The sequence below is a fragment of the Drosophila tropicalis genome, unplaced genomic scaffold (genome assembly GCF_018151085.1).
Source record: "Drosophila tropicalis isolate 14030-0801.00 unplaced genomic scaffold, ASM1815108v1 contig_878, whole genome shotgun sequence".
NCBI lineage: Eukaryota > Metazoa > Arthropoda > Insecta > Diptera > Drosophilidae > Drosophila > Drosophila tropicalis.
Genome location: NW_027173374.1, coordinates 14759228 through 14773707, shown reverse-complemented (window position 1 = coordinate 14773707; position 14480 = coordinate 14759228). Strand labels below are relative to the sequence as shown.

At 36.6% G+C, this 14480-nt stretch overlaps 2 protein-coding genes across 4 annotated transcripts in view; one reads left to right on the top strand and one right to left on the bottom strand.

Annotated features, from left to right (window-relative positions):
* Positions 1-14480, bottom strand: part of LOC137583925 (uncharacterized) — a 186957-nt gene that overhangs the window by 112202 nt on the left and 60275 nt on the right. Inside the window, exon 2 of the mRNA XM_068299119.1 lies at positions 5645-5702. The gene's annotated coding sequence lies outside the window, so the exon portion shown is untranslated. The remainder of the gene's footprint in view (positions 1-5644; positions 5703-14480) is intronic.
* The window catches only part of pxb, a 178584-nt gene that overhangs the window by 151098 nt on the left and 13006 nt on the right, over positions 1-14480 (top strand). The window contains exons 1-2 of one of the 3 annotated variants that reach the window (XM_068300861.1): positions 2851-3325; positions 9716-10145. In XM_068300861.1, the coding sequence (XP_068156962.1) occupies positions 9924-10145 (222 nt within the window). In that variant the 5' untranslated portion in view covers positions 2851-3325; positions 9716-9923. Of the gene's footprint in view, positions 1-2850; positions 3326-9712; positions 10146-14480 lie in introns of those variants that run through there. The other 2 variants (XM_068300860.1, XM_068300862.1) reach the window with 2 other exon arrangements.

Below are 14480 nucleotides of genomic sequence, written 5' to 3'. Positions count from 1 at the left end.
AGAAATATTTTTTTGTAAGCCATATCACTTTGACAAACACAAGGCTTATCCCTGGAATTATTAATTATTATAACTGCAAACATGAGTTTGGTCAGCTGGTTGGCTTGTGTCTGAGTGTGCGTGTGTGTTGTCACATAGATACTCATCTAGGTAAGTGTGCGCGTGTGTGTGTGTGTGTCAAAAAAAGGACAACCTGGTTGACTAATTGCTAAGCCAAGTGAAGAGATTTTATCAAGCATTTTAGTTTAATTTTTAGCTTTGAAGAACTGATTTTAAACTAAGGAACTTTGTTAACCAACTCGTTGAAAATTTAAGTGAATGAATTTAGTAATTTTTATACAAATGAATTCATATTATTTAGCTGTATTATGATTGATAGCTTTAGCCATCTTTTGTTGGTTAGAGCTACAAAGATACTTATTAATTTATTTCATTTTCTTTTTTACATACTTTTTTGTTTTGTTGTTTTAGTTGCCAAAGTTTTTGGGACAAATTTGTTTGGCATCTTTTTCATCCACATGTCAGTCTCTTGGTTTTCAATGTGGTCACCAGGCCACGCCTTGGCCTGGCCCCTATCTTAGCTCCTAATGCCTCTTTAATTTGCGGCCCCATGTTGCATGAAATGAGCTGCTAATGTGTTTTGGGTGGGCTGGCCCCAAGAAACATTTCACTTGACGCGACTAATGAGTTCCAAGGAGGAGAGGGGCAAGAACCACAAATTTCTGTTACAAAAAGATGCCATTCGACTCGCGGCTTTGTCCAAGTGTTTTGCTCCTCCGCTACTTGTCGACAGCTCTAAAACAATTTACAAGGAATTTCCTACCAAAAACAAATGCCCTGCCCCAACCAAGGTCCCCCCCAGGCTCTGTCCCGCCTTTCATTTGCATTTCGATTTCATTTTCAATTTCAACGCCTGGCCCAAAATGGAATATTGCATTGAAAATAAACAGAAGGAGGCAAAAAATATTTATAAACAAAACAGTGAAGGAAATAGAACAAGAGGTGAAAGTGGAATGTAAACAGTGCAACAGAAAATGTGGCAGCAACACCCCGAAAAAAACGAAGCAAACATAACTGAAATAAGTGAGGTGCGAAAAAATGCATAAACAAAGCTAAATGGGAGCCACATTGCATTCAAATGGAGTGAAATTTATCAAATTATGTACTTTTCTCAGATCTTTTTAAAACAAAAGCCCATTTCACTTTGCAATTGAAAATTTTTCAATTAAACATTTCCTTGTGGTATCGAAACATGACTAGGCCAAGCAACATGTTGCTAAGCTCGTGGATACATGACCAAATTGTTGCAGCAACAGTATAAGAGTTTCCAAAAGAAGAGAGAGAGAGAATTCGAGCTCGAATTTGAGGAAAAACTTGCTACATATGTGTGTTGCATGAAAAACGACATTGAATTTTCATGCCGGCTTTGTTGCTGCTGCCTCTGCCGCTGTCTGTCTCTCTCTCTGTTGTAATTTTTACATGCCGCAAAGTGGAAGAAGCAGAAGAATCGCAATGCAACAAAAACAGCAACTCAACAAAAAAATAAATGCTGGAAAAAAGGCAGCGCAGCAGCAGCGCCATAGCAGCGCGCACTCCCGAGACATTGACCTTGATCATATAGTGGGTTGTATTTTGGTTGGGAATACAGGAAAAGCGGGAAAGCGGGGTCTGTTGTTGGAGCCGAAGAGGGGGGCTCTTATTGAAAATGTTTGTTGTTGTGAAAATTGCATATTGGTATGCGAGAATTCGTCATAGCAAAACGATTTTCCTTTTTTTGGGGATAATAATTGAGAGTGACATTGGCCATAACGATAACGATTACGATGATGCTTCTGATTCTGATGATGGACATGATGTTGCTTATGTCATTTGATAGTTTCAAAGTCTGCAAAGGGAAATTTCTAGTGATGTGATGATTCACAATTCTTTAATTTTGTGCGTTTTTGTTCAAAGTTGCCTAAATTTATGATTACGTATCCGTAAATATAACAATTTCATTTTAGTTCTTTTTTTTTTGATTTGACTGTTGTCGTAGTAACCTGATATGGCTACACATAAAAAAGACCCGAAAAATTCAAACTGAATAAGCAAAAATATTCAAAAATTTTGCTAATTGCTTTGTTTTATGTACAATGCCCTCCGATCGATGCCAGTGCTTTATGATTATATGGCGATGTCAGCACATGGGGGAGAAATCGCCTATAAATTGTTATGCTTATGATTCTCAGGAAATATTACCGCTTAATAATTTTACGATTATTTCAATATTATTCGAAAATTTAGCTGAAGATCGTTCTTTTCGTTTAACAATAGATAGATATTCCAAACACTCCTCTGATCTCTTTGATTAATTCTTGAACAAAGTCCTGATTGTAAAATTTATGACCTGTTGTTTATCAAAAACGGGCTGTATTCGAAATTCATACAGATTTTAAGATGTCAAATACAAAAATTTATCAAAAAAAACCGGCAATCTAACATGAATTTTTAGTCCTTTATGTGCATCCTAGGCAAAGACAGGATTGTGCAAGTGGAAATTCAAAAATACATTTACATACATTCAAGGAGGACAATCGACTCAACAATATTAGAAGAGAAATCCATACACATACATATGTAACGGTTACATTGTAACCACAGACACAGAGAGAAAAACAGAGAAACAGAGAGACAGAGAGCGAGAGAGGGAGAGAGGGAAAGAGCGAATAACAACAATGAGACACGATGAGCAAGGGTGAGCCAGTCGAAACACGAACAAACCCGTCTTTCGTTCGCCTCTGTGTCGTTTATTCGCCCGGCAAATTCAAAATTGAAATTCGAACTCCATTCAGTTTTCGACTCGCCGTCAACGTCAACGGACGTGTGCCCTCGCGAGTTTTTTGATGATTTTCGAAACAAAAATCTCATACGGAATACGAAACTTTTTTGATTTTCTATCTTCTCCACAAAAGACTGACACTCAAACAAGAAGTTAAACATAGTGACTAGTGGGATAAATATATCTAAATGCAGCGGTTGTCGTCCCTTAGCAAAAAGCATCAAAAATATTGTAAAACCACCCACAAAAATAACAAATTCCACGCGCCGTGCAAAAGTCTCCTCCCCAAAGGAAAACAACAAAAAAATATTAAAGGAAAACAAACAACCAAAGAAAACGGCAAAGTTTTAAAGGAAAATTGTTGATGTGAATTGTGTATTGTATCTCTATATATTTTCTGTGTGTATGTGTGTGAAAACGAAAATTAAATAAGCAGCATTATTTTTGAGGAAAACTCAAGCAGAACTCAATCTCATACAACGCTTCTTTGGACTAAGACTCTAGCGGGTAAGTTTAAGCCACAAACCAAAAGGGAAATTGAGATTTTCGGCTCTTGAATCGACTTGATTCCGATGTAGGCGACATGAAACCTATGGAATAAAGGCTTATCAAACGGCATTTGATTTGTCTTGAGACTTTGACAGAGGGGATTATCAACCCAGTGTAGGCATTCTAAGCAGAAGAAACGGCAATGTGACTATCTTAGTCTTCTTCTCCCCATCTCCCTCTCTCTAACCCACTCTCAATAAGTTGATAAGACTAACATTTTTAAAACGATTTGCTTAGAACAATGATTGATTGGGTTTTAAGGTCAGGAATGCAATAAGCATTTTAATGTGTTTTTATTTTAGTGTCAATTAAAAACAATTGTAATTAGAGGTAAATAATACTTAAATTATATAAAAATTCTGATGCCATTTTCACTTGAGCCAAATGGAATAAATAAACTTTATATAAACCCAGTTTAATACAAGAAACTAAGTTTAAAATCAATACTTTTTTCTTTAAAATAAAGTGTGTCAATGATAAGTAAAACAAAATAAACGTTCGTACTAAAAGTTATGACTAATTGGAAAATTGAGACACATTTCCAACCAATCAAATGATACTAGAAATTCAAATAAAACACTTTTGTTGATATGTATCTTTATAGCCATTTGCAAAAACAGATAGTTTTAATTGATATGAGGTATATGGAAACTGGACAAACGTGCCATAAATAGACAAAAATAGAGACTTAAACAAATCATTTAAGACACAACAAAAGCACCGACAAAATGGCAGTTCTTCTTTTTTAATTATAATCAAATATTGTAGAGAAAACAAACGAAACGAAATAAAACCTGGAAAAATCTCTTCAACTAATGTCGCACCTTTGTTTTGTTTGTCGTTTGTCGGCATTTGCCAGAGACAGAGAAAGAGAGACATGGGATTTGTTTTAGGTAAATTTGTTTAAATTATTAGCAAATGAGCAACAAGTGCGTTGGGGTGCAGTGAGGTAAAGTTTATTATTATTATTATTATTTCTTCATCATTTTCTTCTTCTTCCACTTCCTCTCTAAGTGTGTGCTAATCCTTTGGTAAATAAGTAAAAATGTCTCCTCCATCTTCTGCATACCCCAAGGCCTCATAAATTCACGCAAAATAAAATTTATGTTTATAGAGAAGCAAAATGGGGGAAAAAAAACACAAAAATACAAGTACAAGATGTGCCGCATATGTGTGAGTGTGTGTGTTTGTGTGTATCTTTTAGATTCATGTAGCCGCGCTTTGCCTTTAAATGAGTTGTTAAACATGGCAGAGAGAAGAACAGTGGGTAGAGGTAAGGTAAGGGAAGAGTCGCTCCTCTGGCCAGCGATGAAGATAAATAATAACTCAATCTCTGGCCGGGTTAATGGTTAACTTGTGTGCGTGGTTGTAGTCACTTACACTCCCCATAGCCCATTCCCCGTCTCCCGCTCTTCTTCTTTAACCCAAAAGTAACATTTCTGCTATGCTCCAAAAAAACTGTTGACAAGCTCCAAAAAAAAAAAAATAAAAATAAAGGGTTCAGTTTAATCCCAAATGCATATATGTACATACATTTTTTTTTTTTTTTTTTTTTTTTTTTTTTATTTTTTTTTTTTTTTTTTTTTTTTTTTTTTTTTTTTTATATTCACCCAAAAAAAACATTTTTTTTTTTTTTTTTTTTTTTTTTTTTAAAAAAAAATTTTTTTTTTTTTTTTTTTTTTTTTTTTTTTTTTTTTTTTTTTTTTTTTAAAAAAAAAAATTAAAAAAAATTTTTTTTTTTTTTTTTTTTTTTTATTTTTTTAATTTAAATTTTTTTTTTTTTTTTTTTTTTTTTTTTTTTTTTTTTTTTTTTTTTTTTTTTTTTTTTTTTTTTTTTTTTTTTTTTTTTTTTTTTTTTTTTTTTTTTTTTTTTTTTTTTTTTTTTTTTTTTTTTTTTTTTTTTTTTTTTTTTTTTTTTTTTTTTTTTTTTTTTTTTTTTTTTTTTTTTTTTTTTTTTTTTTTTTTTTTATTTTTTTTTTTTTTTTTTAATTTTTTTCTTTCCTTACCTTAATATAATAATCTTTAAACATTACCTCAAAGTGTGCTATTATTAAGTTCCAACTTATATAGATCATTTCTACCTGTTGGCAAATTGAATTTTAATTGTGTTCTAAACCATGTGCTACACATGTTGGCCATTTTTTTCTTTTGTTTTTGGATTAGGCAACTTTTTCTTTTTGTGGTCCTCACAGGATTTCCGTTTTTGAGTTTTTTTTTTCGTTTTGTATCTAATTAGTATGCTTAAAGTGTATTTCAACTGAAAATCAAAGTACTTACATGCATAAATTTGTCAAGACCTTTGACTTTTAATGTCTTTATTATCAACAAAGAAAACCTAGAAAGAGAGAGAGAATTTTATGAGGCGTGGGAATTGATGAATGACTCGCAAGAAAATAGAAAAATAAAACAGCCAAAACAACGAAAACATATGCTAAGCTTATTACCAAACGAAAAGAAAAAATTATATGTATGTATATGCAAATAGATCTACATAATATTTACACAAGAAATCACGTAGAGGACAACAGAAACAAAAAACAACAGAAAAAATTGTAAACTCCGTAACGAAAATATTTGTTATAAGCTTGTAAACGTTGAAGGAAAGCGAAAGCTGTGAAAATGTTGCCAAACAACAGGAGGAGGAGGCATTGGGAAAGAGAATTGCTGTCCGTCGGCCAAGGCGCAAAAGAACGAAGAAAAAAAACTGAAGAACTTTATCGCAGCCCTCCCAAGGTCCTCTCGCTCCTTTTCTCCCTCTTTCCCCCGTGTAGGGTCTTCTTAATGCTGAGTGACATTGATGTGACATGCCCGTCATCTTCTTCGTCTCGTTTCCTTTTCTCTGTGTTCGCTTTTCTGCCTCGGTTTCTCTCCAGGACCAATTTTGTTCCTTTGCCTGTATGTTTTTGTTGTTGTTCTTGCTTTTCTCCTTTGTGGTTTATTTAAAAGTTTTTTTGCTTAATGTGGCCGCAGGGGCATAACAAGTTTACACACACACCTAACTCTCACTCTCCTTCACTGTCTCACTCTCTCTCTCTCTCTCGGCCAACATAATAAATGATATGTAAACTAAGTCAAAATAAGTTTTGAGGGCCAGCGAAATCTTCAATTTTTTTCTTGTCTTTTCCAACTTATTTTAGTGGAAGATGCTGCAAGGCATATTCACGAGAGAGATTAAGGCGTACATGGGATAACAAAAAAAACATTGCTTTAAGCCAGGTTTATATAAGAAACTAAATACACTAAATAACTCAAAGTAACTTGGCTTTAAAGATTTCCACTAGGAACTCTAAGGCTTTTAACATTTTCGAAAGGAAAAACATTTTTATAGACTAGTTATCGGTAGCATTGTCTAGCCTACTTTTCCAATCTGTTTTTTCTTTTTATTACATTTTCCTATTAATTTGCAACATTTGTCGTTCCATTCTCCTTGTCCTTGCTTGGCATTTGTTCCACTTAGTATCCCGTGGTTTCTTATGCCCATAACACTTATCGATACCGATACGATGGAAACCCAAACTATACATATAATGTCTCAATTTCCCAATTTTCGTAAATGTTATATGTATGTATTATTCGTTTTGGTGTTTGCTTCTACCTGGACTTGGAATTGAGTTCGTTTACCACAGAGACACCAGAGACACACGCACCCATATCAATTTCCTTTATTCTCCCCTCAGTCTGTCTCTCTCCCTCTCTGTCTTTTTGGTCAGAACCCAAAACGAATTAAAATTACACGACGCGACGTTGTCCGTTGGCTAGATCCTTGGCCCAGGTTGAAGAACATTTATCATTGTAGCTAATAAATGTGTTTCTGTTACCTGAACTCGTCGAACAGTGACTTTTAGAACGACCCTCTATCCCTGTCTCCCTCTCTCTGACTATGTCTACATGGACACAATTTCAATTGAGCCATTTAAATGCGTGGCCCAAAAAAAAAAAAAAACAAAGCAAAAAACAGAAAAAAGAAGTTACCGAAACCGAAACTGAAACTCTCCTCCTATTGAAGTTTCAATTAAAAGCAATTTTTATGGGCAGCTGTATAGTCATTGTCTCTTCTTCTATTTATTTTCTCAAGTATGGCATATAAATCACAGATATAGCCTGAGTGAAAGTGAAGAAAGTCCTCAAAGATATGGCAAAAAGGGGTGACCAAAGTGCGAAGAAGAAAGAAGAGGGGAGGTAGAGACCCGACTTGAACCTTTAATTGGCTTGAAGTGCTTGGAGTTATATTCTTTCAAGAAAAAGATTTCAATTCGGAGTTCCAGTTCAAGTTGCAAGTTCTTTTGCTTCGTTTTGGAGTGGAGAGCGGCCTCGGCAGATGGTTTTAAAGCCAATTATCTAATTGCTTTTGCCTTTTACTTTGATTTGCCTCCCTCCCCCACACACCCGCTAATTGCCTTAACGCCAGGACTTCTTTGATTTCCATTATAATGCTTACTCCTCTATTTATTTCTCCTTTGCTCCATTTTATGCTTGAATCTCTCTATCCCAGGAGCAAGTATGGGAGAGAGACAGAGAGCGAGAGCAGGAAGGTTAGCCAGGCTTAATCTGAAAACAAATCGATTTGGTCTTGTCTGTCTCTCTGTCTTCTTCTTCTTCGTCTTTATCTGTATCTTCGTTTTGGCCCATTGAAACGTCTTTAGACGTTCCTCTTTTTCAACACGATTTATTTCATTATTTTGGTTTTTTTTCCTCTTTTTAAGTTAATCACCAACGAAGTTGGAAGTCGTCAGACAATTCAATCGATAAAACCTAAGTTAAGCTTTAAGTTTTGTTGTGTTTTTTTGGGCCTTTTTAAATGAAATTCAATCTTAGTTTTATTTTTTTTGCTCTGTGTGTTTTTTGGTTTCAGTTATTTATTTGTTTGGTCTGGTTATTTTTTTCTCTCTGATTCGACTCGATGCCATTCAATTCAATTCAATTTTCTTTACAACATTTCATCTTTGACATGTTTTGTCCGTCTGTCTAAATGTGTGTGTAAGTGTGCGAGTGTGTGTGTTTCCGTCTGTTTGTCATTGTGTTTTTCTTCATCTCCTTCTCGGCTTTTGCTTCGTCTTCGTTTTCCTTTGGCTTTGTCGTCTTGTCCCGTCTCGTTTCGTTTTTAATATCTTTTAATCTCCAATGTCAACAGCGGCTTACATTTGATTGCAAGACAAGAGAGACAGAGAGAGAGAGAGAGAGAGAGGGAGAGAGAGATACACCCAATCCAACAACAAACAGCAAACAGATTCAATGATTGTAGTTTTTCCTCTTTTCTTATTTGAAGATCTTATCAGGAGACTCTCTTTGGCAATATCTTTTGCCATCTCTCACTCTCTTTCTCGCTCCTTCTCCCATTTTCTCTCTCTTACTGTCTTTCTGTTTGTGAGACAAGTGACAGCAGCTCTCCAACTAATTAAATGAAACCAACTGGCAACATATGTTGCACAGAAGAATAAGTCTCTGCCCCACGCAGCATCAGCAACAAACAGAAAATGAAGAAACAAAAAAAGAGACAACTGAAACAGGCAGCACATGGACTCTTGAGTTGCTGTCAAGTGGGCTACATTCCGTTTGGATTTCGACTTAAGCTGAATGACTATATAAGTCACTGCCAAGTCAAACCTTAAATGAATTAAAACTAGGATGAATATTTCTGAAATCAATCAAATGCTGGATCAACAACTTTCCAAGTCATGTTAACTTTTTTACCTTTCTCTCAATTATTTTGTCAGCATATGTGTGAAAAAGCAACAACAACAATAGCAGAACCGCAACCAAAAGGATAATAATAATAACACAAGAAAAACAACAACTGACAGAAAGAAAAGAGAAAAAGCAATTGCCAATGAGTCGACAGATTTACGGGGCGAAAAAAACAACAAGGGGAAAAAAGGATAATGCAGGACAAACTAGCAAAGTAAATAAAAAGTAAATAGCAAAAAATGGAAACGCATTAAACAAAATCAATAAAAAAAATGAGAAAAAAAAATTAACATTAAGCCACAGGGTGGAATGTGACCGTGGGTCCTTGATGTACCTAAATATAGATTCAAGGGGTGGGTCCTCTGTATATACATATGTATGTATATGTATATAGAAGCGATAGACAGCCAAAATGGAAAGCGTGTGTGGAGGCTCATTGCTAGGATCAGTTCAATTAAGTGGAGAGAGAAACGGAGAGGCGGAGACGTGCCCGGAAAGACCAAGGGAAGATAATTACTCACCGAGAATAACGAGAGACAAAGGACACTCGTGTCTCTGTGTTAGCACATGGACAGCTGTCCGACCATTTCAACTGTTATAATAAGCCAATTGGCCAACTAACCAATGTCCCTTCTTTTTGCATTCTTTTTCTTTCATCAGCAGCTTTGCCGCCAACGATGAAGGCAGCGATGAGGATGATGATCAGCTGGAAGCAAATTTGACACGCAGCCAAGGAGGAGCATAATCCATTGGAATAGAATTATAAATATATATATTCCTAAACGACTCGACTCATCCCAAAAATACAAAATAACACACCAAAAAAGCGAAGAAGACATCTACACATCCTCACACTCACACAAACACACAAATGTGGAAAATGTTGGGTATGATGGAAATGACCGATGCCGAACTCTTTATGTTTGAGTGCGATGAATGCGCCGGCATGCCATTGGCCCCACCACCACAATTCTTCCTGCCACCACCACCAAGGCCGCCCAGTTTGGCCGAATATACCGTTGTGCCGCAGGATTGCAATGAGGAGCAATTGGCACAACAGCAATGGGACAGCGATGTCTGCCAGGCCATGCCGGTAAGTTAATGCACCACCCAAGAACCAAATCTAAAACGGGCAACCCCTTGCCTTGTCTTGCCACATTGATGTGGCAACAAATTCACCCTCTTTTCCCCCTAATGAGCCAGCATTTTGCAAGGCAGCTGTTTAATTTTTCCTCCTTGTATTTTGCAAGTGCTTTGACTTCCCCTCCTCTCCTCTCCTCTCTCACTCGCACTCTTTGGGTTTTGTCCTTTTTTTTTCTCTCTTTGTGAATAGGTGTCAGAAATTTATGTTGCCTTATTGAATTATGTATATTGCTTATTATTACAACAGCAACAACAACATCTGCCCGCCTACTTGTTGTAATTGAAGTGGTGGGTTGATCCGAACAAAAAGGGCGTAATAAATGTTAACAGTTGAGTAAAGTTGAAAGACTACAAAAAGTAAAATGATTTATGCCAACAAGCAAAAAATGTCTCACATCTGATATGAAAATCTATGTGAAATTTAATTCAACCATTTGAGAAAATGTTAAATATACATATGTACATATGTATGTGTACAGTTACCTGAACAATCTTTAAACTCCAAGGAAAGCCAATTTTTCCATTTTCCACACTCTTAAATGTTAACCCTTAAGCCGAGTCACCTTTTCAATTTTGAAGGCAAAAAGTTTAAAGTTCACAAATGTCACCCACACACACACACACAGACACAGAGAAGGAATTGCCTAAACAACCACAAGAAATCACTTTAAAGAAAAACATCCTTGAAGTCCGCATTCTATATATACATCTTTTTTTCTTGTTGCCCCAGCAACAGCTGTTGCTCTTGTTTCTGTTTGCGTCTACCATTCGACCCTGCAACTTCATTATGACTATGACGATGATGATGCCCACACTCAACGCCCACTTTACCGCCCACATTTCAGCCCTTGTCCATGCCTTTTGGGGGGAAACAGCAACAAATTACAATAACAATGAAAAGTTAAGCGCTATCAACAAAAAATAAATAAAAAAGGACAACAACAACGACACGCACAAAAAAACCAACGAAAAGTGAAACATTTCTGGGCAACAGCCTGTAAGTAGGCAAAGGAAATTTCGACCCAGACCCAGACCGACCTAAAGACCAAGGCGGCTGGACAACATATGGCCCAGAAAATCATGCCCAATCTCATTCCACCGGACAACTTTAAAGGTTGTCAGCGGTTACAGAATACACACACACACACAGACATAGAACCATTTCATTTATCATTTTCATTTGTAACAAATTATTTCAAAACCAAACACAGGAAAAACGAGAGATAATTTCATAGGGAAAATGTTCTTTCATTTCTTTTAATCTCTCACTCTGTGTGCCTCTCTTTTGCTCTCTATGACTCTGACTCTGTGTTTATTTAGGCAGCGAGGCAAATGTCGAGATCAAATTCCACATCAACACCAGCATTGATAAAAAAGAAAAAAAAAAGTCCAGAAACAAAACAAAAAATATGAAAAATAAAACTCACGTGCTAGCCGCCCCAACAATCTCCCCTCCGCCCCCTTCTGTCAAGTGTTTTCCACTTAATTTTCCAGCATTTATGTAACAAAAAATTTAAATAAACCCAAAAAGAAAAAAACAGATCTGTGTGTGGTCCGAAACACGCACAACAATTTGTGTGTGGGCACTTGAGACTGTCGCTTAGTGGTTTTTTTTTTTCCTCAACTAGTGAACTGATTTATGCTGACAAATCAAATGGCTTACATGCATTTTATGTCAAAAAGTATCTTATGGATAATCTAACTCTCTGGCAAAGGTAGAGAAAAGTCCAAAAATTGTTCCCACGAAACGCATCACACACATACACACTCACACACACCCGAGAAAGAAAAAACCCCGAAATGAAAATCTAAGCGAAATCAGCTTAAATTCAATTTTGCCATCAAAATCAATTTAAGGGATTAAGTTTTTGGAGAAAAGTCTTTTTCCCCGATTTACCATTCCCGCCCACATTCCTCCTCTCTCTCTCTCACTTTCTCAATCTCTCCTCATCAAATTGATAAGTTTAAAAAGGGAATTGTGCCAATTTCAGTGAAACGTGCGTGTGTATGTGTGCGTGGAAGGAAGGAAAACATGTCCTTAAAGGAAAATGAAATTAAATTTCATCAGCAGCGACTGATTTCTTTTACTCCCTCTCTCTCTCTCTCTCTGTCAGCTTGTTGAGGTCGTGTGGGCGTGTTTACTTCCCTTTTGACGGTGACAGCGCCAAAAAAAATAATCCTTTAGCGTAAAATATTTCAACTTTAAGCAGCAACACGATGATGATGATGATGATGATAGAGGAGGAAGTAATGGAAAACAGGGAAGCCAAAATAGCAAATAGCTTGACATTGATATCGAATGTTGTGAGAATGAGAATTCTTCTATACACACACACACTCACACATGTATGTACATACATAAATGTATGTATATAAATATCAAGTTTAGTCTACAGAAATGTTGCTCTTGGCTTTTCTGGTGTCTGCTTCTTTTAGAATTTTGTGTGTTGCTTGTTGTTTACAGTTGACAGAGCCCAGACACAGCTGCAGACAGACACAAAACGGAAGTAAAGCAGAGAGAGTAAAGGCAAAAAACGACAAAAAAAAGGGGAAAAAGTCAAAATTCTAGTTATATCAAAATGCAATGAAATGTATCCAAGAAATGGAAAGATTCAAACTCATTATGCACACACACACACATAGACACCTCCTAAATACACACTCAGTGAGAGAGAGAGAAAAGAAACTTGCCTCATTACACTAGCCAAAGAATGTTTCGTCTTCGTATACTCTCAATCACAAGTTTGTTTCCAAACAATTGCCTTGGCCAAGTGGTTACAAAACTGCCAACAACAGCAACAAAAGAAAAGCCAGAGCTAACTGGATGCAGTGAAACGACATAAGGGAGCGGTCGGGTGCAGCAGGAGATCGATACTACTCCAGATACATGTGTATGCACGTGCTATGAAATCGAACTTTTCAGTTAGGCCAAAAGCGGAGGCAAAGTGTTGAGAAAAAAACCAGGCACACACGCACACATACACACACACACACACACATACGTTGCATGTTGGAAAGTTTTGCCATTTTATCAGTTGTTGCTGCAGGAGGCACGTGCTTGTTGCAAGCAAAGCTCTTTCCTCTCCTTCTCTCTGCCGTCTTACCCAACACATCATCAGTCTCGTGCACTGTTCTGTGTCGGTTTTTTTTGTTTTAGGAACTTTTGTAACGAGAAGCATCAAAGGATAGTGTGGGGTAGAGAGAGAAGGAAATGAAAACCCGCTGCCTGAAAAAGTTGTTAACTTTAAGTTGCCAAACGGTGAGAACTTTTCACTTCAACCAAAATGTTGGGAGGAGGAGGAGTATGATGAGTGAGGTGTGAGCCAACCGCTTGCTGGTTATAAACATTTTGACGACTGATTTTGATGACTTGCCAAACCGCCCACAACTTTGTTGCCCTCCATTCTACTTGCTCTCCTCCCTTTCGGTATGGAGTTTTATGCATTTCGGTTTCAACTTCTCTGTCTCTTTCTCCATCTGCACTTAAAATTGGGTCAAAGGCAACTCCAAAACATTTTCACTTTATGGCCTACTCAAGGAAGTTCACAAAAAAAAAAAAAAACGAAAAGAACTCCATTTCTCCAGTCTGTCCCTATCCTCTCTTAGCATCCTCCTGGCTGGCTTGCCCTTGAGCTTCTGTCGAGGCAGCGGAGATATTTCATGATTAAAAAGTTGCGCACTCATAAAAATAAACCACATTTTGCAACACTGGCTAACGGTTAATCTCCATTTTCTTTACGTTTTGGCTTTGCCGTTTCCATTTCCATTTCCCAGCACTTTTTCGCTTAATTTTTTGCCCTTCTTAACTTTTTGCCATAATTTCATATGCTTAGACCACATCTCGCTGTCTCAGTCTCTCTCGTCCTCTGTCTCTGTCCTAATGGCTTTCTTTTTAGGAAAGGGAGTATGAAGGGTGTGGCTTAATTATTTTATCATCCAAGTTGGAAGTCTCGTTTACTGCTGCTGCTCACTCTGTTTACATTTCCCTATTTGCCTTGCCATAAATCGTTCAAATTGTTATCTTTACTTCTATTTACCTTGCCTACTCCTTTATTTTTTTGCTGTTGCTGTTACTGGAAAACCTTTTCAATCATATTGCCTACTGGAAAATCGCTTATCTCGCTCATGGGCAAACATGACCAGAACACAACACAAAGTAGGGCCACCTCTTCCTCTTAAGCTATTGATAAGTTTGTGTGCTTTCACATTTTTTCCACCGTATTCTTATCTCGGATCTGCTTAATGTTAATCCCTTGCTCTCCTACTGTAACTGTGCCCCTTTTGG